The following is a 25,809-nucleotide window of genomic DNA, read 5'->3' as shown; positions in this document are numbered from 1 at the left end:
TTATTCTCTTAAAGATTTATTTATTCTCAATCACCCACTGACTAGAGTGGTTTTAACTCCAGTTCTTAACCAGTACGACATACCAATTTACTTAAACATGAAATTTTATACAATTTTTGAAATTCTGACATATAAAATGTCGAGATTTCTAATATTTGATAAAGATACATTATTTTAAGGGCACCTGGAAGGCTCAGTCAGTCAGTCACTCAAGTGACTCAGTGGGATTGAGCCCTGCATCAGGCTCTGCGCTGACAGAGCCTGCTTGGGATTCCCTCTCTTTCCCTTTCTCTCTGCCCCTCCCCTGCTCATGCTCATGTTCTCTCAAAAAAAACCAAAAAACAAAAAATTTAAAAAATTTTTAAACAGATGCTTTTAATAAACACTAAAATAATTATGCCATATTTTGCTAATGAATTAGCATCACCACATGGTCTGATTACAGCAGAGTTTTACTCACCGACTATAGAATCCTGGGGACAGACCAACATTCCCCTTTCATTTGAAAATACTGGTAGCATGAAAATGAGGCTCCCTGGCACAAAAACAGACACATAGACCAATGGAATAGAATAGAAACCCCAGAACTAGACCCACAAACATATGGCCAACTAATCTTTGACAAAGCAGGAAAGAACATCCAGTGGAAAAAAGACAGTCTCTTTAACAAATGGTGCTGGGAGAACTGGACAGCAACATGCAGAAGGTTGAAACTAGACCACTTTCTCACACCATTCACAAAAATAAACTCAAAATGGATAAAGGACCTGAATGTGAGACAGGAAACCATCAAAACCTTAGAGGAGAAAGCTGGAAAAGACCTTTCTGACCTCAGCCGTAGCAATCTCTTACTCGACACATCCCCAAAGGCAAGGGAATTAAAAGCAAAAATGAATTACTGGGACCTTATGAAGATAAAAAAAACTTCTGCACAGCAAAGGAAACAACCAACAAAACTAAAAGGCAACCAACAGAATGGGAAAAGATATTTGCAAATGATATATTGGACAAAGGGCTAGTATCCAAAATCTATAAAGAGCTCACCAAACTCCACACCCGAAAAACAAATAACCCAGTGAAGAAATGGGCAGAAAACATGAATAGACACTTCTCTAAAGAAGACATCCGGATGGCCAACAGGCACATGAAAAGATGTTCAACGTCGCTCCTCATCAGGGAAATACAAATCAAAACCACACTCAGGTATCACCTCACGCCAGTCAGAGTAGCCAAAATGAACAAATCAGGAGACTATAGATGCTGGAGAGGATGTGGAGAAACGGGAACCCTCTTGCACTGTTGGTGGGAATGCAAATTGGTGCAGTCGCTCTGGAAAACAGTGTGGAGGTTCCTCAGAAAATTAAAAATAGACCTACCCTATGACCCAGCAATAGCACTGCTAGGAATTTATCCAAGGGATACAGGAGTACTGATGCATAGGGGCACTTGTACCCCAATGTTCATAGCAGCACTCTCAACAATAGCCAAATTATGGAAAGAGCCTAAATGTCCATCAACTGATGAATGGATAAAGAAATTGTGGTTTATATACACAATGGAGTACTATGTGGCAATGAGAAAGAATGAAATCTGGCCTTTTGTAGCAGCGTGGATGGAACTGGAGAGTGTGATGCTAAGTGAAATAAGCCATACAGAGAAAGACAGATACCATATGGTTTCACTCTTATGTGGATCCTGAGAAACTTAACAGGAACCCATGGGGGAGGGGAAGGAAAAAAAAAAAAAAAGGTTAGAGTGGGAGAGAGCCAAAGCATAAGAGACTCTTAAAAAACTGAGAACAAACTGAGGGTTGATGGGGGGTGGGAGGGAGGAGAGGGTGGGTGATGGGTATTGAGGAGGGCACCTTTTGGGATGAGCACTGGGTGTTGTATGGAAACCAATTTGACAATAAATTTCATATATTGAAAAAAAATATTTAGAATAAAGCCTATCTAAAATATAAAAAAAAAAAGAAAGAAAGAAAATGAGGCTCCCTTCAGCCACAAATAAAATGGGATAGCCCTAGATAGGCTACCCCCAAATTATGGAGCCTCCACGTGGAGGCTGCTTGGGATTCTGTCTCTCCCTCTGCCCCTCTCCCCTACTGGCACTCTCATTCTCTCAACAACAACAACAAAATTAAAAAAACAAAAACCCAAAGACCGTATCCAATAGAGAAGAGAAACCTTGTACCCAAACATTACAAAAGCACTCTCTTCCCGACTTCCAACCAACATTAATGGTATATCATCATCTAACTCCTCTGACCTCAAACCCACAGGACATTTGTGTCTTTTCTGTTCCTCATCCCTCATCTTCCTCCAAAATTAAGAACTCTTAATACCTCATACTGTTTCATATTTCATAATATTTCCTCTTCCCCATTTGGAGTACCAACAACTTAATTCAATTAATTACTGCTGGTTTTCTGGGTGATGACAGACTAAACTCCCTTCCTCCACGGTCTCCTTCTCGCACCATACAACTCTCTCGTTCCAGACTAACACCCCTAATGTGCAGGTACTGACACCTTTTGGACAAGAAATCAAGAGCTAACCACTCTGATATGAATAAAATCCAAATTGCCCAATGGGAACGTAAAGCTCTCCCAAATCTGTACCTTCATTACCCCTCTCCAGGAACAGGCCCTCTAGCCCCTAATAAAACGCTAATTCATCAAATTCTCAATTAACCAACTTATTTTCAGCATACAAACCCCTCTCCTGAGACGCCCTGGTGCAACCTCCAGTTCTCGCTTTTCCTGTCAAAATTCCAGTTCAAGGATTTCTATCTGAATGAAACTTTCCCCAGTTTTGCCCAGAAAGGATGGGATGTCAGCTCCATGCTGTATACACTTCCCCAGCCCTTAGTTCAATCTCTAAAATGAGACACACTATTCTATCCGGTATTAACAATTAACAGTAAGTAACATACACTGCGAATGTCACCCATACCAGTACTTTGTGTTCAAATTACTCATTTAATCCTCAAAACACCGTGTGATCAATATTACAGTTGTCGTAACTATTTTTTTTTATTTTGAGAGAGAGTGAGCGGGCACAAGCAGGGGAGGGCAGAGAGGGAGAGACAGAATCCCAAGCAGGCTCCACACTGTCAGCGCAGAGCCCAACATGGGGCTCCCATGAACCGGGAGATCGTGACTCGAGCCGAAACCAAGACTCGGATGCTCAGCCGACTGAGCCACCCAGGCACCTCTGTATTAACTACTGGAAAGCTGAGGAAATCGAGGCTCACGGGGTGTAAATGGCAGTCGCGGTCACGCAGCTGGGACAAGCCATCTGCCCCCAGAGCCCACTCCCTTAACCCCTGTGAGTACTGAGTAATGTGTCACTGCACCGGCAGACAGGAAGCAACGTGAGGTCCTCTCTTCCTCATCTTTATCCTCCCACGGGACAAGCTCTGCATATTATCCACGCTCACCCAATATTTGTTGAGAGAATGAGCAAGGAGATTAACACAAGTGGTCTTATCCTTTAGAGGAAATACATGCACAGTTAAATAGGCCTGTCATAGAGCTTCCTACCAAGAGTGGTTCCAGTGGTAAGAATTTCAGGTAGGAGGGGGACTCCGTTCTCAAGTAGCTGGGTTATGACACGCCCCTCAGAGGGTCTCCACCACGTCTCGGGCCCTATGTCGATGCAGCACCAGGCTGTGTGACTGCCACGGTATCCCGAAAGGAGGCAGAGCAGTACAAAGCCAGAGTCCAACGGCATTGGCTTGATATCCCGGAGCACATTCTCACGGGCGAGTCTTAGCACTCGTAGCCCGTGCCTGTGTGTGTCAAATGTCACATCCTCAGGCTCCGATCGACTCCCCCCAGTTAGGTCCCAGCCGGCAGAACCTCCAGAAGAAAAATACCTTCGTCTCGGCACCCGACGCAGACGATACCTGAGAGCCAAGGCCAAGCTTTACGGGAGGCAGAAGGTGACTGACACGAGGCCACTACTGACGAGCACCCTCACCATGTCATGACAACACTGGAACGTGACAGAAACTCTAACTTCTCAGGCCCCGGAGGCCGCCCTACTTCTTTCCCTCTTACTGAATGGGACCGAAACTCGACTCTAACTTCTCATACCTCGGAAGTCGTTCTACTTCTTTCCCTTTTATTTTCAGTGCTTTGAAATTTTTCTCCCAATCTTGGACCGTGGAGAGATGTTTTTCCACTAGAGCTTCCATATCAACTTGTCCAATTACGATCCATTCCTATTAAAGAATGGAAAACATATTAAAGAAACAGAATTTATTAACATATAAAAAATTAGGGCCCACTGATAAAAAGGTACAGATGTAAGGTATTCAGGTAAATTTCAATTTAAGTATGCAAATATAACCATTACTGTAGAGCCTAAAAAAACGATTTAACATGTAAAAGTAAGTGATCATCAAACTTTTTTTAAAAGACCACAAAACCCTTTTCTCAGATTCTCTTCTCAAATTTGATGTATCCAAATACAGAATCATTTGGCAAAGCCAAGGCTACAAATTTGAACGTATGCACATTCAATCAGTCCTAGAAACCCGACAGTCAGAAGCAGCACCCGGTGGCAACTGGGAGACCGGCTGACGTCTCAGTCACGCGTCTTGGGAGCGAAAGGAAGGACGAGGGACACAGCTGGGGTCTCTCCCCATTGAGCAGCCAAGGTTCACTCCAACACGAGGAGGAAGTGAAATCCTCTCCACCCCACTACATCTGAGACCTCACTCCAAGGGCCGCTCGATTCAAAGACTGAATGAAAGGAGATAGTTTCCCAAGAGGCGTTAAAATTGACACAACAGAATCTTGTCACATCCCAAGCTGATGCAACTAGTTTCTCAATCTTCAAAAAGTCAAAGACAAAAAAATCTTAGTAGAACTTGGTTCTCATCTGTGGTGTAAATCTGGGTTGTACAGGAATCCTCACACTGGCTCCCCACCTTGCCGGACTTTGACATTAGGCCACACAAGATAAACCGTAGATCAGTACACTTAATACTCACTCAACCAATCAGATGAAACGTTGTAACAGAATAACAGACAATTACAAGTTCCATACCTTATGTTGGTGTAAAACAGCTGATAGTCTCCTAAACAGATCTTCTGCTTTGCTGAAAATAGTCAAAAATCCACTTGCATTTCTATCAATCATAACAGAAAAAATAGACTCATCTCCGGCCTCACCCACTCCCCTAAACTGATTAGGAATGCCGATGAACCTCTTCATTTCTCTGTAATATTTAGCCCGGATTTCTTCAAGAGGAGGCCTGAATTGTAACCGTCCCTGTCTGAAAACAAAGAAATAGCTTTAACATATGAATTACTGGAAAAACATGGTCTGAAAATGAAAGGGGCTGTAAGAAAGCTTACTTGTACACTAGGTCTATGCTTATTTCTGGCAGGTTCTCATTAAGTGCCTCCAGGCCCATCTGATACTGGTGTTCGAGGGCTTTGTACAGCTGGTGATTCCAGTGCTGCTTCCACGCACGCATGTCACCGGCCTGGAACCCCTGATAGGTTAGAGTCATGTTTTTTATTTAAAAACCAGGTGACAGAATGGATGTGGGGAATAAGCTTCGGAACTCCTTGGGCCTGCACCCATGGGTTAACAAGGCACAGAGAATTACAAGGCCATCGGATGCTCTCATCCAAGTTTACATCAACAAGATCGGGCGAATAAGGACAGAGAAGGGGGGCCAAGTCCCCCAGAATAGAGAGGGGGGGCAAAGGCCCCCAGAATAGAGAGAGGGGACAAAGGCCCCCAATACAAAGGTATATGAGGTAAACAAGATTAGGCATTCAGGGCAAAAACACCCCCCCCCCACCCATTTAGTACTACAGCAGAAAGCTGCTTTCACAGGAGGGAAGGCTGAAGTTAGGTAAACAGGTAAATTGGACTATAGACCCTGTGGGGCAGTGAAGCTGCCCAGAGCGGAGATGATTAACAAAAGAAAGGTGCATTTGCAGTGATAGGTATTGAGGAGGGCACCTGTTGGAACGAGCACTGGGTGTTGTATGGAAACCAATTTGATAATACATTTCATATTAAAAAAACAACAACAAAAGAAAGGTGCCTTGGCAACCCTGAGGTCACGTGTCCTACCTGCCTCGTCCCCTAGGCTAAGACAAACAAAGGTGCTGCCTCCTGCCCTCTATAAACAACCTTCCGCCAGGCTGCCCGGTGCCCCAACGTCGTTGTGTATTAACCCAAACCCCTAACGCCGAATGTCTTCAAGACCCCCTTTCCCTCATGTCCACAAGTTAATGTTCACAGATTCATTGTCCCTTTGTGCACGTCCATTGCCATGTTTGTAAGCCTTCTGATGCTAATAAAAGCGGAGCAAGGGCCCTTATTTGGGGCTCTTGTCTTTTCTGGACATTAGTCATCTCTCGCTTTAATCCTGCATCCCACTCTCTTGCTCCACAAGAGAGAACTTTAGACTTAGATTCTACGACAAATGGGGTCTTCATTTAAAGTATTTATATCGTATATAGTGAAATTATAAGCAAAAAATAACCCATTTTTAACATCTTAAAACATGCAACTCCTTCACTGCTACCTGTAGTAGGACAGTTTATATAAAGTCAAATATAAAAATTTCCAAGCTTCATGCTTTTAAATAGCCCACAAAAAGACCGGCAAAATTTAAAATATCAAATTAACGTTAAGTGGATGTTACATATGGGCTTTATACTATGGCGCTAAAAAAAAGTCAGTGGTTTATTTGATCAACTTCTTAGACCTCTAAAACCCCCATCAAGTGCAGCTCTTCTCTTCCTTCTTCACCCCCTAAATAATCCACTGCACATTTTTAAAAAATAATCAACTGAAAAATATGAAGGTGCTCAAGACACTTTACACTCTTTGTGCTTCCATATAACCATAAATACATTAATGCTAACACTTGTTTTTTTCTTCAAGATCTAAGAATTGAGAGCTCCCAGGTGGCTCAGTCGGCTAAGTGTCTGACTCTTGATTTCAGCTCAGCTCATGATCTCAGGGATCACGAGTTTAAGGCCTGGATCAGGCTCTGTGCTGGCGACACAGAGCCTGCTTGGGATTCCCCCTCTCCGGCTGTCTCTGCCTGCCAACCTCCACCCCTGTGTGTGCGCGCACATGCTCCCTCTTTCTCAAAAGAAAAAAAGAAATAAACTTAAAAAGAATTGGAAAAAAAAATCTCAGGGCACCAGGTGGCTCAGTCGGTTAAGCATCCGACTTCAGCTCAGGTCATGATCTCATAGTTCGTGAGTTCGACCCCACATCGGGCTCTGTGCTGACAGCTCAGAGCCTGGAGACTGCTTCGGATTCTGTGTCTCCCTCTCTTTCTGCCCCTCCCAAACTCACACTCCGTCTCTCTCTCTCTCAAAAATAAATAAACATTAAAAAAAATTTTTTTTTAATTTAATAACTGAAAACTACATGTAAACAGATAAGACACGTAATTCATCCTCAGCTAAGACCCCCTACCACAGACCGGGCAGGAGGCTCTGTGCATTACACTTACATAAATATCATAATTTATCAAAATGTGTATGGAAATGGAATTTTACCCAAAAAAAAGGAAAACACTCTGAAACGGTTATTTCAATTACTGGGCTTCTGCCCAACTTCGCTTCATGTTCTACACATGTCTCCACCAGCTAAAAGAAAACTAAACAACGGTAACGTTTAAGCACCAAGTCAAAGAAACTACTAAGTCTGAACTGAGAAACTGGACGTTCCAAAAGATAAATGAAAACTTATTTTTATATTTTTAAATGTAAATGCATTGCTAATTTGTGGTCTTTATATACAATTCGGTAGAACTCTACATTTATTAGAAATTTCTTGGGGCGCCTGGGTGGCGCAGTCGGTTAAGCGTCCGACTTCAGCCAGGTCACGATCTCGCGGTCCGGGAGTTCGAGCCCCGCGTCAGGCTCTGGGCTGATGGCTCGGAGCCTGGAGCCTGTTTCCGATTCTGTGTCTCCCTCTCTCTCTGTCCCTCCCCCATTCATGCTCTGTCTCTCTCTGTCCCAAAAATAAATAAAAAACGTTGAAAAAAAAATTTAAAAAAAAAAAAAAGAAATTTCTTAGTAAAGATTTACAGATAACCTTATGAACTCGTCCTCAACTCCTATATTTACCTTCTGAAAAGATCACACTCGAAGAGTTGACACCAAGGAAAACATAATTACCTGGGCTTCTACGCTTGCTAAGCCAGTTCTCAGTTCTTGTAATCCATCTTTCCAACGCTGCTGCTGCCGAAGCAGATCAATGTTCATGAGAAAGACGACCTGTTAAAAATTAAAGCACAGCAGTCGCAAAGTAACCCTGGAAAAGCAGTAACTTTTCGGTAGGAAAACCGATACCAACCACGTCAACCGAGTGATCAAGATTAATTCAACCGATAGTAAGACATAGAAATAACTGATTGATACCCCGACAAAGGCAAACATCGCTGCTGCGGTATTTCTGTCAGAACCGCATCACCGTGATCTAAGAATGAGAGAGCTTCATACAAACCACACTGAGACACTTTCTACAAAAAAATGACCGATTCTGTAACGAGTATCAAGGTGATGACAAGCAAGGAAAGTCTCAGAAGGAGGAGGAGACTACAGAGACTCAACGACCAAATGCAAAAAGACATCAGTGGAAAAGCTGTAAAATTCAAAACCCGCCTATTGCCTAGTTATCATAAATGTAGTATGGTTGTTCAAGTTGTTAACAACAGAGGAAGTCAATAAGTGTGAACTCTGTACTATTTTGGCAACCGTAAGTCTGTTAAATAATTAGACTTCCAAATAAGTAAAAACTATTTCAAATTATAACACACGGTGCCTGGGGGGGTTCAGTCAACTAAGCATCCAACTCTTGATTTCAGTCCAGGTCATGATCTCACAGTTTCTGAGTTCGAGTCCCACCCACATCGGGCTCTGTGCTGACAGTGCAGAGCCTGCTTGGGATTCTCTCTCTCTCTCTCTCTCTCTCTCTCTCTCTCTCTCTCTCTCTCTTACTCTCTGTCTCTGCCCCTGCCCTGCTCTGTCCCTCTCTCAAAAATAAATAAACTTAATTTTTTTTTAATTTAAAAAGAATAAAATTACATCCCAATTACCATTTTAATAATACTCTTCATAGATTATCTAATTGTACAAATAAAACCTACCTTTTCACAAAATGTAGTGTGCCATTTTCTCAGTTTTCTATTTTCAGTGGCAAGTCGTTGGGCAGCATTTTGGAGCTTTTGGATGTAGGCTTCTAATTCTTTAGGATTATCCCAAGTAATCTGTGACTTTCCCCCACTTCCTGCTTTTGAATTCTAAGGTACAACAAATGCCATTTATCAATACAATGCATTTCTTTTTTCCACAAGATTTCACCCTGTCCATCTTCAGTCCAGTTATTCCTAACACTATCTGCAATGAGGACGCATAGAGTAATACTTCCATTTTATAAACAATAAGGCAATGTGGCAAAATGAATAGCTCCCTCCCTCCCAAGTTTCCTCTCTTAGAGTGAAACAGCCCTAGATGAGCTAGATTGACCTCTCTCTCTCTCTCTCTCCCTCACACACACACACACACACACACACACACACACACGCACACATACAGGAATGACAGGTGGAAGGCAGCAGACGACCTTGAGGCCTGGAGAGCTGAGGAGAGACACATGCACGCTTCCTCACCGTCTCCATATGTGCAGGACAGGGCGATGGACACGCCTCCCACCAGGAGTCACCTCCAGGAACACACCACAAGCTCCAGAAGAAGCCGGCTCCCTCTGGCCAAAGGACTGGGAACACTGTGGTCCAAGGGAACCTTCAGCAATACCCACCCTCCTCTGGCCAAACACCAACAGAAATGCCACAGCTCTGCAGCCTGAGCAGGACCAAACAGGGGGCTGACCCTCCATCCACCAATCAAAGGCCAGGAGTGTTCAAGTCCTGGCCAAGGGAAGGCTGGCTGAACAACGAGCTGCCCACCCCCGGGCAGGCAGGTCAGCCCAGTGCTCCCTCCCAGCCACGTGAACAGGGCTCGAGTAGGGGCCAGGCTCATACCCTGCTTAGGGGCAGCACAGGCCGGGCCCACCCTCAAGGGAAGGTGTCAGTGCCCTGAACGGGGCACTCAACTCCCACTCCCTCACGGGAAGCCGAGCAAGTCCAGGACGGTTCCTGCAGGGCCCAGCAGAGTGTGGAGCACACACACTCACTCGGGGATCACTACGCTTCATTCCGTCACAGAGAAACGCTACTCAGAAAGGACCGCAAACTCAAAAGCTAAGACCATGACAACCAGGAGGAAGTAGAAGATTCTGAAAGTGCTAACAGATCTGTCAACTGTGACTTTCATTTCTGGTAACAATATCCTTCGGTAAAGGGGGGAATACAAACATTGCGGGACAAAGGAAAAGACAAGAGAATCCGTTGCAAAGCTGCTCATAAGACATGGCTAAAACCAATTCTCTCGGTAAGGACCTCAAAAGCAAAGGAAAACTCTGGGATTAGGGAAATGTCAATATAAAACAAACTGTCCTTCTTGTGAATTTCTTAAATGCTACCTGATGACTGAAGCAAAAATCAAAACCCCATGTGCCTGGTGCTGTGTGCACACAGACAGTACTACACAGTCAGGACAAATATGTAAGGATGGAGGGGAGAAAGTGCCCAACAGCAGTCAGGTTTCTACACATCCTTGATGTGCTGCCTGGCAAGGCTGGGGATCACTCACGTCCAGAATACAGCAGACCCTCCATACGCAGCCACTGAATGGATGAAACGCAATCGTATTCAATCCAACAGAGCACTCCATGCAACAGCCTAGAAAGCATGCATGAGCAACCACCACACATGACCCACTGTCGCACTGCTACAGGTCATGAAGGTAAGTAAGTCAGAGTCCCTGCCCTCGGAGACAGCGAGTGGCCAGAGGATTAGAGAGAACCTTGGCATTCTTGCTCCTTCCATCTTGGTTTCTTCTCTACTATTCGGTCTCATTTAACATATGCTAATATAATGATGTACTTCTCACAACCCAATTTCTCATAGAAATATCAACAGATATTTCTTTGAGTATATTTATTAGAGAAGAAAAAGTCCTAAAGGTGTGCAATTAAACATTATCTATTTGGTAAAAAGGGGTAAAAAAATAATAAAATATTTCCCATTTTCAAAAGTACACTTGTAAACAGGCACAGAAAAAAAAATTTAAAGGATATACTCCAGACTGCTAACAATGGCCATCTCTTGGTGATACAGTTTTTAAAACACCTTTTTTCCTGTTGTTTACCTGTGTTTTTTAAACTTTGCATTATAAAGTTTGGAGCTTTCGCAATAAAAAATTTTTCATTAAAAAAATTTTAAAAATTTAAAAATCTGTAATATGAATTATAGGACTTGTTGTAAATTGTAGGCCTGAGAACTAGTGAGAACAAAATTAATGTAGTAGATCTGACTGCCATCCCTTAAAGGCCTATTTAACATCCTGACCCTGACCCTGACCCTGATGCGGCCCTGGCACCTGCACACGTGGATCTTGGAGGCCCCCCACCACCCTAACTTGTAAGACAGCTCATGGTAGCTCAACCACACAGTTTATACTCAACACTTGATCTCCTTCTGGGCATCTGGAAGTTTGGTACATTATCAGGCAGAAGATACCTCCAGGACGAGTCCCCCAAAAGTGCCCAGGTACAGAGTCTCTAATGGTCTTCCCGGTGAGAAAACATCACATGTATTACAACTTGTGATGGGGAGCAGGGCAGGGGTGCGGGGGCAGGTGGAGGACGCCCTGTGTGGGTCCACAGGGAGGGGTTCCTGACAGCCAGCGCCCCGTTTGCCCAGCCTTCGTTCCAGGCCCTTCCCTGTATGGACTCTGCTCTGCACCTCCTGCTGCAGGAGACCATAAGGAGATTGGCCGTGAGTACAACTACACCATGACCTAGCAGTCCTCCTACAAAAGCACAGAAACTGGGCGCAGTCTTGAGGAAAATCACAACCACTGATCCACTTGCAAATAAAACAATAAGAAAAGGGTATATTCCTCTTCTACTTAATCTTTAAATATTTTATGTCTGTTAAGACTAAAATTATAGATTTCAAAAAGCTACAAGTCACATAGTAATAGGATAGTTTGAAAACTAGTGTAGGTTTTCCTAATGCCATATGCATGGATATTTAAACAAGCACAGATAAAAAAAGCCAAATAAACCTCAAAGTATAAAATCAGGAGACGACAGAAAAGCATTAAAGACTGGTATATAAGGACCTCACAATTCAGGGGCGCCTGGGTGGCTCAGTCAGTTAAGCATCTGACTCTTGATCTCAGCTCAGGTCATGATCCCACGGTCGCATGGGTTCCAGCCCCGCATAAGGCTCTGTGCTGACATCTCAGAGCTGGGAGCCTGCTTGGGATTCTGCGTCTCCCTTTCTCTCTCTGCCCCTCCCCCACTCACACTTTGTCTCTGTCTCTCTCAAAAATAAAATTCTTTTTAATGTTATTTATTTTTGAGAGAGAGAGACAAGAGTGCAAACGGGGGAGGGACAGAAAGCAAGGGAGATACAGAATCCCAAGCAGACTCCAGGCTCTGAGCTGTCAGCACGGAGCCGGACATGGGGCTCCAACTCACAAACCACGAGATCATGACCTCAGCTGAAGTCAACGCTTAACCAACTGAGCCACCCAGGTGCCCATGAAAAATAAACTTAAAAAAAAAAAAAGACCTCACAATTCAGTGAATAAGTAAATATAATAGCACACAAGTTGTATACTACATGTATTAATTCACAGGATCAAACTCAGCACCTGAATATGTGAAACACTACAACCACTTAAATCTACAAGTGTTACTTGTTAAGAGTGAAGGAAGTCACTGGGAAACAAAACCTCAGATCAATATTAAGCTGAAGGGTACACTAAAAAACTAAGAAACAAGAAACACCTCACAAGTAAAATCTAATTATTATAACACAGAAAGTCCATTTACCTTAATTATCTGTTCAAATGCTAATGCGGATTGTAACATCATTGGTCTCTGACTTTGAATCATTTGTTGATCGATGGAATTGTAAAAATGTGCCACCTACAAAGTAAAAGTACAATTAGCAACAATCATTAATAACTAAGACACTTAATTTTTCACCTGTTTTCATTTTTACTTGTTTGAACGGAAACATCAATGCTTCTCATCGTAAGATTTAACAAGAAGCAGCTTTTCATCTCTAATACAGCACTGATGCCCATGTTAACAAACGCAGTCACTCCTTGCTGAGTTCCCACAATGTGCCAAGTCCCGTCCCAGGGGCTGATTAAACAAAGACTAGAAAACCCAGTCCCTGTGACCAAGAAGTTCACAGTCTCAGGGGAAATATGGAAACCAGAAAAGCATATCAAATGCTAAAAACTGAACTCTTCACTCCTGCAACTCTGCAAACGTGTTCCTTTGTCAGCATTTAACAATCCACTTCTCAGACCAAGAGATCCTTGAGTTGTCCTTTACTTTTCTTTTACATCCCACATCAATGAAGTCTACTGACTATACTTTTTGTTTGGTTTTTATTTATTTTTTATTCAAATTCTAGTTAGTAACAGACTGAGCAGTATTGGTTTTGAGAGCAGAATTCAGTGATTCAGCTCTCACCTACAACCCCTGGGGCTCATCACCAGGTAACTCATCCTCCCCCCCTCCCCACCTCCAGCAGCCCTCAGGGTATTGTCTGTACTTAGGACTCTCTTGTAGACAGGATGCCTGGTCTCTCAGTCCGTTGAGAGTCTGACTTCAGCTCAGGTATTATCTCAACTCACAGGCTGTGGGATAGAGTCCTGCATTGGACTCTATGCTGACAGCAAGACTTGCTTGGGATTCTGTCTGTCTGTCTGTCTCTCTCTCTCTCTCTCTCGGTCCCTCCCCCACACACCAACACACTCCCTTTCTCTCTTTTGAAATAAATAAACTTAAAAAAAAAAAAGTCTCTTGTGGTTTGTTTTCTTCTCTTTTTCCCCTCCCTTCCCATATGTTCGTCAGTTTTGTTTCTTAAATTACACGAGTGAAATCATGAATTTGTCTATTGCCTACACTTTTACAACATACGTTACAGGCAACCATGTCACCCACGTCCACCAACCCCAAGGAGGGTGAGCACCCCCATCGCTCGACAAGACCAGTGTGGCCGTCTCCAAACTGGTCTGTCTCCAGCGGTGGCTTCCTAGTGTCTGTTCAAAGCATTCAAAGAAGCCAGAGTGGTCCTTCCTAAAGATAAATCACACTATTCTATTTGCTACACCAAAACTCCCGATGACTCCCCACTGCATGTGAGGATAAAATCCCAAATCCCAACATTCTCACCTAAAACCTTCCACTGGCTTCCCAATACGCTGTCGAATAAAACCCAAATCCCCAAGCCATGCCGCTCCCCCAGAACATACGTTTTACATAAGCTGCCCCACCACAGAGCCTCACTGCAGGGCGGCCACGCTGGGCTCCTTGCTGCTCCTGTGACCTCCAGGGGAGTCTCCCTCAGGAGCCACGTGTGAACGTCCTGCACCCAACAGCCTTCCTCCAGACACCTGCAAGGTTCTGTGTCACTTGAAGTCGTATCTCTTCCCAAATATCACCTTTCAAGGCCTACCCTGACCACTCTGTATAACACGGCAGTCTCTGCTCCAATCGTTTTTTCTTTTGCTTCACAGTACTTAGCACTACCCTAGCTCCCAAATTACAACACCTGCTTCAAGAACAGCATCTAGCAAACAGTAGGCACTTGGTAATTATTTCTTCAATCAAGGAATCAAAAACCAGAGATACCCACAAGGTACACTGACGAACGAAAGAGCAACTGTCAACTCTGTTGGGGGAAAAGGAGAGGTTCAGGGAAGCAGATCAAGTGGACACCATGGAGTAGTCGAAGGAATTGAAAACGATGGTCTTTTCATGTCTGTATCCCCAGCACCTCACAATACACTTGGCCCAGAGTACTATCTTAAAAAATATTTCCTAATTTTATAGATGGTCTGCGTCCTGCCACTAGTACATATAAAAATAGGCTGTATTTGGTGGAGGATATCCAGGGTATTTATTCTATACCACAGTCGCGGTCCAAGAAAAAGCCTATTCCAGAACACTAGAAGCAAAAGAATACACAGAATTACAGCAATCTGGCTGAGCTACTCTCTAACCAACTCCCACTTCCCACTCCCTGCTCCGGCTGAATTCTTGCTCAGAAGTGAAGGTACACGTAAACAGATCTCCCCAGGGGAAATGCCGATGCTACATGACCACACTCATCCTTGGAGCTCCTGTGTCGTGCACTAAATACACAGTATACGACAGTGAGCAAGCCTCTCTGCTTTCGAAGACGCAGACCCTCTGTGTAACACCCACCCACCCCACCCTTGTGGTCCTGAGAGAACTCACATACCCCTCCAGGCTCACACCAAACAGCATTCCTCCGTAAGGATTTATCTGATACTGCCTCTACCCCTACCCAGGAAATAACTGAAAACTGCCACCTCTATGCTTTCCTGGGACTTTACAAAATCTTTAATAGAGTACTCATAATATATTACCTATTTTTTTAATGGTTATTTACTTATGAGAGAGAGAGAGAGAGAGAGAGAGAGACAGAGCATGACTGGGGGAGGAGCAGAGAGAGCGATACCCCAGAATCTGAAGCAGGATCCAGCCTCCACAGTCAGCACAGAGCGCAACACAGGGCTCGAACCCACGAACCACGAGATCATGACCTAAGTCGAAGTTGGATGCTCAACTGACTGAGCCTCCCAGGTACCCCAATACCTATTTTATCAAGTTTTCACTTATCTGTCATCAGTACATAAACTTAATGGAATAAATATGGGCTTTGGAGCCACCTTTGGTATCAAATCCCAGCTTCATCGCTTACTAGCTACGTGGCATCAGAAAAACTATGTTATGAATCGGATCCCCAATTAGTTATGTGAAAAACGGGGAGTTAACTGAAATAACATAAATAAGGTATCTACCAGAAGGCCTGATATTTATGAGGATTCATTGTTTGTTCTCACTCTCTCCCTCTAGACCAGTGGTTCGCAACCATGGTTGATTTGCACCCAAGGGGACACTTGGCAACATCAGGAGACACCTTTGAATGTCAGTACTAGGCAGGTGCTACCGGCCAGAGAGGCTACTAAAATGCACAGGACGCCCCCACAGAAAAGAAGTGGTGCAAAATGTTAACAGTGCTGAGGCCGAGAAACCATGTGCCAGAATACAGCAGCCGCGTATTCATCTCACACCCTCGCTACACTGTGCACAGCAGTACAGGTGCTCAGTGGATCCTCGCTCAAAGAACAGATGGAGAGCAAGACATGCAGGATACTGCTCTTGCCTCTAATATATTGTTCCTGACCACTAACATACTGTTCCTGACCACTAAGATACGATTCCTGCCTCTAAGATACGATTCCTGCCTCTAAGATACCACTCCTGCCTCTAAGATACCATTCCTGCCTCTAAGATACCACTCCTGCCTCTAAGATACCACTCCTGCCTCAAAGATACCATTCCTGCCTCTAAGATACTATTCTTGTCTCTAAGATACCATTCCTGACCTCTAAGATCTGTTAATTACATGAGCGAAAAGACAAAACACATCCAATACTACAGAAAAGCGTTCAAGACTGATGTGCATACTGCATACGGAGTAAGGACGGATCAGCCAAAGGAAAACAAAACAAGAGATTTCTGAGTGGGGAATTAGGGATGACTCTGAGTTTTCTACTAAGAAGGAACAGGTATCCATGCATGGAGACACGTTCAGAGGAGAACCGGGTCTCGTGTGATTGAAGCATAGGGCACAACCTGAAGGGAAGAGTCCAGGCGGTGAAGGCCACAGCCAGTCAGGTCAGTTAGAGCATGATTAACAAGGGCCTGAGGACTGTGCTAAAGAGAGACACAACGAGGGGTAATAGTTGGCTTTAAACAGGGAAATGTGAGACACCTGGGTGGATCTATGGGTGAAGCATCTGACTCTTGATTTCGGCTCAGGTCATGACCTCATAGTTCATGAGTTTGAGCCCTCACTGGGCTCTGCGCTGACAGTGCAGAGCCTACCTGGCTTTCTCTTTCTCTTTCTCTCTTTCTCTCTTTCTCTCTCTCTCTCTCTCTCTCTCCCTCTCTCTCTCCCCCCCCGTGCCTGCTTCTGCCACTAACAAACATGTGCCCGCTCTCTTTCTCAAAATAAATAAGCAAACTTTAAAAAACATTAAAAAAATAAACAGGTAAATGATATGATGGCAATGTGCTGAACAGATAGACCCAGGAAATGACCAGAAATAGAGACTAGTCCATCAGCCTTGTAAATCTCTAAGAACCTGCCTACTGAAGGTGAGCGGAGGACAGAGAACACTTTGGTTAGAAAGTCCTTTAATATCCATGCATGTAACATGAAAGAAAAAGGAAAAAAAAAAAATTACATTCTAATTTTCCAAATGTTTTTAGAATGAATATCAATACTTCAAATTAATGAATTCCTCTATAGGCTTAAAAAGCAAATTTTGTAAAGTAGTCATTTAGCAAACCATAATTTCACAAGACTCACTGGTGCTATTCTATTAGCCTAAAAAATAACAAAAGTAGAAAATGAAGCCCTTAAAATAGCCTAATGCAATGAACTCAGAACAGTCATATATTCAAAAATGTAATGCCATACTTGTTTAAGAATAATTGCTTGCTTGCAGAATTTCTGTGCAATGTTTGCAACTTGCTGTATTTTGGCAGGAATAACAAAGCCAAGAGCAGAAAGCTGACGAACTTCTCTCAGGAGAATCACCAACCGATCTGAATAATGCACCTTTAATGATCCATCACTAGGATCCAATTCCATAATTCGACTATTAGCCTCGATGCTACAAAATAAAATAACTTCTTAAGTTTCACGTTCTCACTCTTGACATAAAAAACACAGTAGTTTTTATAACTTTTCTATAAATATAAAATTAAAGTAAAAAAAAATTTTAATCATGGTTTCCAAGTAATCTTTTTTTCTACATAATATCTCACAATTCAGATCTTGGTAATAAACTGCAATACCCAAACTACACCATCACATTAATATTTCACTCAAGCAGTTTTTTGAAGTCAGAAAAATCAGTTGCTTAGCCTTCAGCTAAGACTCAAAACTCACATCATATTCACCATAAGCAGAAAAGGTTTGGGGAAACCTGGGGGGTTCAGTCAGTTAAGCAACCGACTTCGGCTCAGGTCATGATCTCACCATTCCTGAGTTTGAGCCCCGCATCGGGCTCTGTTCTGACAGTTCAGAGCATGGAACCTACTTCAGATTCTGTGGCTCCCTCTCTCTCTGCCCCTCCCTTATGCTCTCTCTCTGTTTCTCTTTCAAAAATAAACATTAAAAAAATGTAAAAATTTAAAAAAAGAGAAAAGGTGCTGATTCATCTTCTAAAGGGTACCTTAGATTTTTTTTTTTTTTTGAGTCAGCCTACTTGGCCCTTTAATACTTTCATTAAAGGATCAATGATAGGGGCGCCTGGGTGGCTCAGTCGGTTGAGAGTCCAGCTTTGGCTCAGGTCATGATCTTGTGGTCTGTGAGTTCGAGCCCCACATGGGGCTCTGTGCTGACAGCTCAGAGCCTGGAGCCTGCTTCAGATTCTGTGTCCCTCTCTCTCTGCCCCTCCCTCACTGATGCTCTGTCTCTGTCTCAGAAATAAACATTAAAAAAAAAAAAAGGATCAGTGACAAAGAACATAAAAATGGTAGGAGTAGAGATACTCAAATGTTTCATTCCTCGGATCTTTGTTTCTCTACCTAAGGACTGGCCTTTGTGTTTCTTTCAAGGCTACAGCAGCTACTTTTAAATCAGGTCATTCAAGTCGGCGTGGACTGTGACAACACTGAGCTAAAGTGATCAACAAGTATTTTATTCTCATGACCTCTCTTTCAGGATCAGGTTTATATAATGCTTATTCCTTCGAATCACTTTTATCATTTAGAAAACACGTAGGTCTTAAAACGCAAGCTACTGAAAAGCAAAGAACAAATCTATCCCACCCACATAACAACACATATAATAAAGCATAATAAAAGGGAGACACTTTGGGGGCACCTGTGTGGCTCAGTTGATTAAGCAGCTGACTCTTGGTTTTAGCTCAGGTCATGATCTCATGGTTCATGGGATCGAGTCCCACGACAGGCTCTGTGCTGACAGCGTGGAGCCTGCTTGTGATTCTCTCTTTCCCTCTCCCTCTCCCTCTCTCTGTTCCCCCCCAGTTTGCGCATGGGCACACTCTCCCTCAAAATAAATAAACTTAAAAAAAAAAAAAGTTAAAAACGGTAGATACTTTAAAATGGCTTAGGATAATGATTTAGCCCCAACTTTCCTATAACATAAAGCCTGTCAGAAAATTTTAATGGTCAGTTTCTCTGCCTTTCTTTATTTGCAACTAACCTTCAAAATTACTTTCTATATACCAGCATATCCTGAAATATATTCTAAAACACACTGATTTTATGGAACAGTGATGGGTTTTGCCCAGAAAAAAAAGCAGAAGTCAGAGTATTTCATCGGCAAATGGAAAACACCAGGATAAACAAAGTTGAACAGACTTCTTTCCAGAAAGTCTCAATCCTCTAGCATGCTATTATACACAGAGGATCTCCACTAGAACTACAAGGATAAAAGTGTGAAATTTTCCCAAATGGACTTGACTACAGAACTTTTTTCCCCAGCATCTCTCCTATTTCAGGTTTCAGTAGGAAGGGAAAGAGTTAAATGGCACAGTTATAACCATTATGCCCTGGTACTTTCTGGTTCTTTGAAGAGAAGAACACAATCAAAATGAAAGATAAGGGGAAGAAAATTATTCATTCAGCCTAAGAAGCTACCATTTTTGGACCTAAATATTCTTTGTAGCAGCATAGGGAAAATACACAGAATTTCATATTATGAACAAAATTAACTTTTGAAAAGTAACAAGATTCTAAAAACTAAAACATGACTAGTTTCTAAAAATATAATAATACACTAAGAAAAGTTTACCTGAACAAAGAAACAATGGTTTTTCCAGACCATACTTTTTTTTTTTTAAACAGGACATTTTTTCTTTTTTATTTTATTTTATTTTTTGAGAGACAAAGCATGAGCAGGGGAGGGGCAGAGAGAGAGGGAGACACAGAATCTGAAGCAGGCTCCAGGCTGAGCTGTCAGCATAGAGCCCGACACGGGACTCGAACCCACAGACTGTGAGATCATTACCTGAGCTGAAGTCGGATGCTTTATAAACTGAGCCACCCAGGCGCCCCTAGACCATCCATTTTAAACAGCCATTAGAATAATTAGGTTAGCCAACTAAATTAGGTTCAATCTAGCTCAATAAATGTTGACCAAACCCTTACCCTATGGTAGGTGCCATAAGAGTATTTCATAAAGAAATACTCTCGGGGCGCCTGGGTGGCGCAGTCGGTTAAGCGTCCGACTTCAGCCAGGTCACGATCTCGCGGTCCGTGAGTTCGAGCCCCGCGTCGGGCTCTGGGCTGATGGCTCAGAGCCTGGAGCCTGTTTCCAATTCTGTGTCTCCCTCTCTCTCTGCCCCTCTCCCGTTCATGCTCTGTCTCTCTCTATCTCAAAAATAAATAAAAAAACGTTAAAAAAAAAAAAAAAAAAAAAAGAAATACTCTCTACCTCAAAGAGTTTGAAATTATGAAATTTTACAATTGATAATGGTGTGTTTGTGTGTGTGTCCATGTAAATAATCTTCACGTAAAAAAGGTAGAAAAACATATATGAATATCGATAGCAAAGAACCACGGGAAAGGACAGCCTCATTCCAAAATCAGAATCTGTAGGTCTGAGAAACAGACCCAAGAAGCAAGGCGCGTGGCCAACTAACTCAATCTCCCAAGTCCCCAACTGTCAGTACTTAAAAGCTGAAAATCAAAAACTAACACAAATTTTTTTTTTTTAACGTTTATTTATTTTTGGGACAGAGAAAGACAGAGCATGAACGGGGGAGGGGCAGAGAGAGAGAGGGAGACACAGAATCGGAAACAGGCTCCAGGCTCCGAGCCATCAGCCCAGAGCCTGACTCGGGGCTCGAACTCACGGACCGCGAGATCGTGACCTGACTGGAGTCGGACGCTTAACCGACTGCGCCACCCAGGCGCCCCAACTAACACAAATTTTTTTAAGGAGCAGCAGCAAGTTTGGGGAAAGGAGAGAAGAGAGATCATTAATTCCATCCTGTCACTTAGATTACTCACATAAGAAACAAGATCCTTGTGTAGATTTCACTGTTTAGTGTAGTTACACTTACCACAAGCCGGATCTGGAATCAGACAAACCGGACTGAATGTCCCTGGACCAATCATCAAATTGTTCTTGTTCATACAGTTTAAACTGGTCTAACAGATCTTCGGCAGCTCGATGGAAAGATCGAAATCCTGACAAGTCAGATAAAAGAGCTTCTGCAATCTTGAGAGTGTCATCCACCTTAAAAAGCCAAATTACATGAATATTACAAGAATGTATTAATACTTACTATCAGATTAGCACAAAAGGAACCACATTCTCTAATCTGTGATTCAGAAATTATTTTCCCATTCAACTATACACAGTAAAATAGAAAACTTGCCAAGGAATGTAAGAAAATCAACCCCTACTCTGCTCCGCTTTGGATAACCTCAGAATAACAAAACACAGATGACTGGGTATAACCTGAAGGGTAAGGTAAGGGAAATTCAAGGCAAACTCCCAAGAATTCAGCAATGTCCCTACACAAAGGAAGCAATAATGTGCTAAGTGCTCTCGCAAACAGCTCAAACAATAACTGCCAGTCAGAATAGCAATCAAAAGAAAGAAATGCCTTTCTTCCACAACTGTACGAAGAAACTTATAGCAATTTGGAAAGCTGGCTGACAAAATCGGGCAGAATATTCCAGAAAATAAAACATCAAAAATACAAACTTCAATAGGCAGAACTCTCAAATATACTAGCCTTTATAATATTCTATGTCTTCTGGCTCTTAGTCACAGACTATAACCAGGTAACGTTCATTATATGAGTCAAGTGCCATAACATGTACATTAAATAGTGAGTACGTGAGAATCTGAGATCAATTTTAGTAATACTAAAACATTAACATAATAGCCGTTTAACCCAGAAACTGCTGACACTACCTCACGCAAAGTCATAATTACCTTCACATTTCCTTTAACTCCCTCCAACCAAGAATGATTTACTCACAGAAATACACTTTCAGAGAGACCTCACAACGACCAACATTCTACTATGATAATCTCAAAGGATTAAAACAATCCTTTGAAAATAAGTAAAAGATGGTTTCCTCTTGAATATTTCTAAGAAGGCACTTTACCTGTAACAATGGCACCTGGGTAATAAGTGACTTGAGAATTATTCCTACATAAAAATGAGTAGACCATTACAGCCACGTCTGTACCCTTTTTCGGAAATCTGCACAAGAAAATTAGATGGATACGCCAAAGAAAACAATGTTTTTAATGTTTTCACTCCAGTTCTAGAGTGCCTTCTACATTACTTTGGCACATTTTACAACTAGTATCCTTCAACATCTATCAAAACTAGTACCTTCAGTTCCAACTGGCGAACCCAAACTATATTATTAACAACTTCCGACAGGTTTTTGCCAGCAAGTGGTCCAGACGCCTCACCAGGAACTCCTCGGCATCGATTCTCAAAGTCTAATCGAAAATCTGTAACATTTAAGTCAAATAAATGGTTACACACATTCAGCAAGTATTTCCTAAATGCTTTCCATGCACCAAGTAGTACATTAAAGGTGGTGAACAGAAAAATAGTAAGACTTGGTCCTTTGCCCTCAGGAACCTTACCATGCAGCCAATGAGACAGAGAAAGAAAATAACTAATTTTTAAAATCTGTAATTTGACGCGCCTGGATGGCTCTGGTGGTTGAGTGTCCGAATTCGGCCCAGGACATGCTTTCATGGTTCGTGAGTTCAAGCTCCACATGGGGCTGACAGCTGTGCTGACAACTCGGAGCCTGCCTCAGACCCTCTGTCTCCCTCTCTCTCTGCTCCTCCCCAACTCGCACTCTCTCAAAAATAAACATTTAAAAGAATAAATAATAAAAATCTGTAATTTGTAACAAAAATAGTAAATTAATCTTCCACCTATATTGTTAGAAGATACAGTCTTAATCCTAAATAGTATACAAGAAAAAGTAACCTACAAAAATATTTTCTCAGGTAAACGCTATAATCTCTGATAAACTTTTACCTTTTACTGAGTCCACAAGTCTTGCCAGCAAAGTTTCTCTTTCTAACATCAATTCTTTACTTATAGTTGGACGCTTCACCAGCTCTTTGTATTTCAGAAACGCTTGAAGAAGCTAACGTAAAATAAAAACAGTATATATTCATCCTAAGTTGATCAACTTAGTAAATACATAAGTATCTCCTAAAACAGCTTAAGGGAAATATTTCAGCATTTTACCTGCTGTGGGCTGTCCTGAATTTCTGAAATATAAATTTTCAATTTTCCTGCTATTTTCTGTTCCGCAGGTGCAATAATTTTTTCATACTGAGACACTGCAGCTTTCCATAAAGGCTAAACAAATTAACAACATTATTAGACTTTTAGTATATAAATGTCTGCCTTGAGAAGGACGACACAAACAGGAAATTGACAGACAAAACAGGATTCAACCTCAGTATATGGATTATAATGCACAGGATTCAGGCCGGTAAAGGGTTCAAATACTCGAGTCAGGCATATCATTTTCTCTTCACTGGCAGGTAAAAAATAAAGAAGCTTCTCATGAATTGTTCTAACAGCCAAGACCTAAAACATAAAATATCAAAACAACAAATTTATTTAAATCAATCTAAAGTCTAAATATACTGAGCCAGAACTTATTTAAACTAGGTTCACTGAAATGAGTGATGATAAGACTAATCTTGAGAATTACGACTCATCAGCAAAGTGGCACTCGAAGATCTATCATTACACTACTGTCCATGTGCTCAAACCTCATGAAAACATCAAATCTAAATGTTTTTAAACGTGTTTAAAGTTCATTTAAGCAACGTTTTAGAGTCCTCAACACATGTAAAAACTTCTAATTTTCATTATTCTGCATTAAGTTCCATTCTACTAATGAAATAATATGTTAACAACCCTGTTATGTGTAGTTTACAATAGTAGAAAACAAATTGTTGTATTTTGTATCTAAAACTTCCCCCATCAGGGGCACCCGGCTGGCTCAGTTGGCAGCACACACAACCAACTGTTGATCTCAGGGTTGTTGAGATCAAGCCCCAGGCTGGCCATGGAGCCTACTTTAAAAAAAAAAAGAAAAAATTGTCTATAGTTTAAATGAATAAAAGGTGTGGTATTTTAATTTAAAAAATAACGAATAAATAAAATGTCCGGCACCAATTAAAAAATTAAGTAAAAACATTACAACCTTTCATCGAAGTTCAAAATAGGACTACAAACTACTGATTCAGTTTCCTCTTGCTAAGACCAAAAATACCAATATAACAGCCATCTACTGGGAAGGCCTGAAACCACCAGCCGTTCCCCAACCACACAACTGTTGCTAGATACCATTTTTCAGTAAAAAGCAGCAGAGAAATGACTAATTCCAGAAACGAGGCACCAGACTGTCCAAGATGGGTGGGCATACTTGGGGGCCAAAAGTAAGGGAGTCGTCAAGGAGACAACTGGGTTCCTGTCAAAATGACCTAAGAGCCAACGTAAGTGGGCACTCACTGCACAAAGCTCAGGCAATCTGAGGACGATAACAGCTCTAATAGACTGAAACTCAAACTGTAAGAACATGCAGCTTCCTAACAACACTAGCATTTCGTTAGTCATGTATGGAACTTACCATGATACCAGCTTATTATTCATTGTTCTACACAGTGACAGGGGCTTCTGGGTGGCTCAGCTGGCTCAGCAGCTGACTCTGGATTCTGGCTCAGGTCACCATCCCAGGGCATGGGATGGAGCCCCACATGAGGCTCTGCTCTGAGAGCACAGAGCCTGCTTGGGACTCTCTCTCTCTCTCTCTCTCTTTCTCTTCCCCCCTCTCTGTCCCTCCCCTGCTCACATTGTCTCTCAAAAGAATAAAAAAGAAAAAGAAGAAAGAAAGCAGATGGAAACCAGCACTTAGGTGGTCCCACTGGGCACCGGGCACTGGGTCACATGACCGCCACAAATTATCTCACACGAGCTTTAATTCTTATTCTCTCCCAAAAGAATAAATGATTTCTCTCAGATGTGTAATGCTTATTACTGATAAATACATGCCCAAACAAGTGAGGACTACCTGACACTTAACGTCAGAGATCCAGAGAAACGAACGATACCTCTTCCAGGCGCTTGCCCAGTCTGTCGAGTGTTTCAGGGAAGTATTTCTCACTTTTCCACGGATGAGGAACATAGCGCTGCCACACCTGACCCGTGAGGTGGTTACAGGCGATCACCCACTGTTCACAAATGGACACACCCGCTCTGAGGTGGTCTTTCACAAGATAGTAAGGATCTTCCCACAGATTCAAAGTTCCCAACTTCTTCTGAACAAATCTTCCAAATGAACCACCTAATAAAAGAGAAAGCAAATTTTTTTAATTTTTTTAATGTTTTAATTTATTTTTGAGAGACAGACAGAGAAAAAGTGGGGGAGGGGCAGAGAGAGAGGGAGACACAAAATCAGAAGCAGTCTCCAGGCTCTGAGCTGTCAGCACAGAGCCTTACACAGGCCTCAAACTCACGAGCTGTGAGATCATGACCTGAGCCAAAGTCGGACGCTTAACCGACTGAGCCACTCAAGTGCC

General features: G+C 42.4%; 1 protein-coding gene across 9 annotated transcripts in view; it reads right to left on the bottom strand.

Moving 5' to 3' along the window:
• The window catches only part of DYNC2H1 (dynein cytoplasmic 2 heavy chain 1), a 347,574-nt gene that overhangs the window by 308,480 nt on the left and 13,285 nt on the right, over positions 1–25,809 (bottom strand). For all 9 annotated transcript variants that reach the window (XM_043579193.1, XM_043579184.1, XM_043579187.1 and 6 more), the window contains exons 6-18: positions 25,342–25,574; positions 23,675–23,809; positions 23,462–23,575; positions 23,246–23,357; positions 22,577–22,701; positions 21,284–21,459; positions 17,665–17,860; positions 12,963–13,058; positions 9,145–9,297; positions 8,174–8,272; positions 5,369–5,508; positions 5,058–5,286; positions 4,100–4,227 (exon numbers count right to left, since the gene is read on the bottom strand). In XM_043579193.1, coding sequence (XP_043435128.1) covers positions 4,100–4,227; positions 5,058–5,286; positions 5,369–5,508; positions 8,174–8,272; positions 9,145–9,297; positions 12,963–13,058; positions 17,665–17,860; positions 21,284–21,459; positions 22,577–22,701; positions 23,246–23,357; positions 23,462–23,575; positions 23,675–23,809; positions 25,342–25,574 — 1,936 coding nt within the window. The remainder of the gene's footprint in view (positions 1–4,099; positions 4,228–5,057; positions 5,287–5,368; positions 5,509–8,173; positions 8,273–9,144; positions 9,298–12,962; positions 13,059–17,664; positions 17,861–21,283; positions 21,460–22,576; positions 22,702–23,245; positions 23,358–23,461; positions 23,576–23,674; positions 23,810–25,341; positions 25,575–25,809) is intronic.

This window comes from Prionailurus bengalensis, chromosome D1, assembly GCF_016509475.1.
Source record: "Prionailurus bengalensis isolate Pbe53 chromosome D1, Fcat_Pben_1.1_paternal_pri, whole genome shotgun sequence".
Taxonomy (NCBI): domain Eukaryota; kingdom Metazoa; phylum Chordata; class Mammalia; order Carnivora; family Felidae; genus Prionailurus; species Prionailurus bengalensis.
The sequence above is the reverse complement of the archived record's forward strand: the minus strand, read 5'-3'. Positions and strand labels throughout refer to the sequence as shown.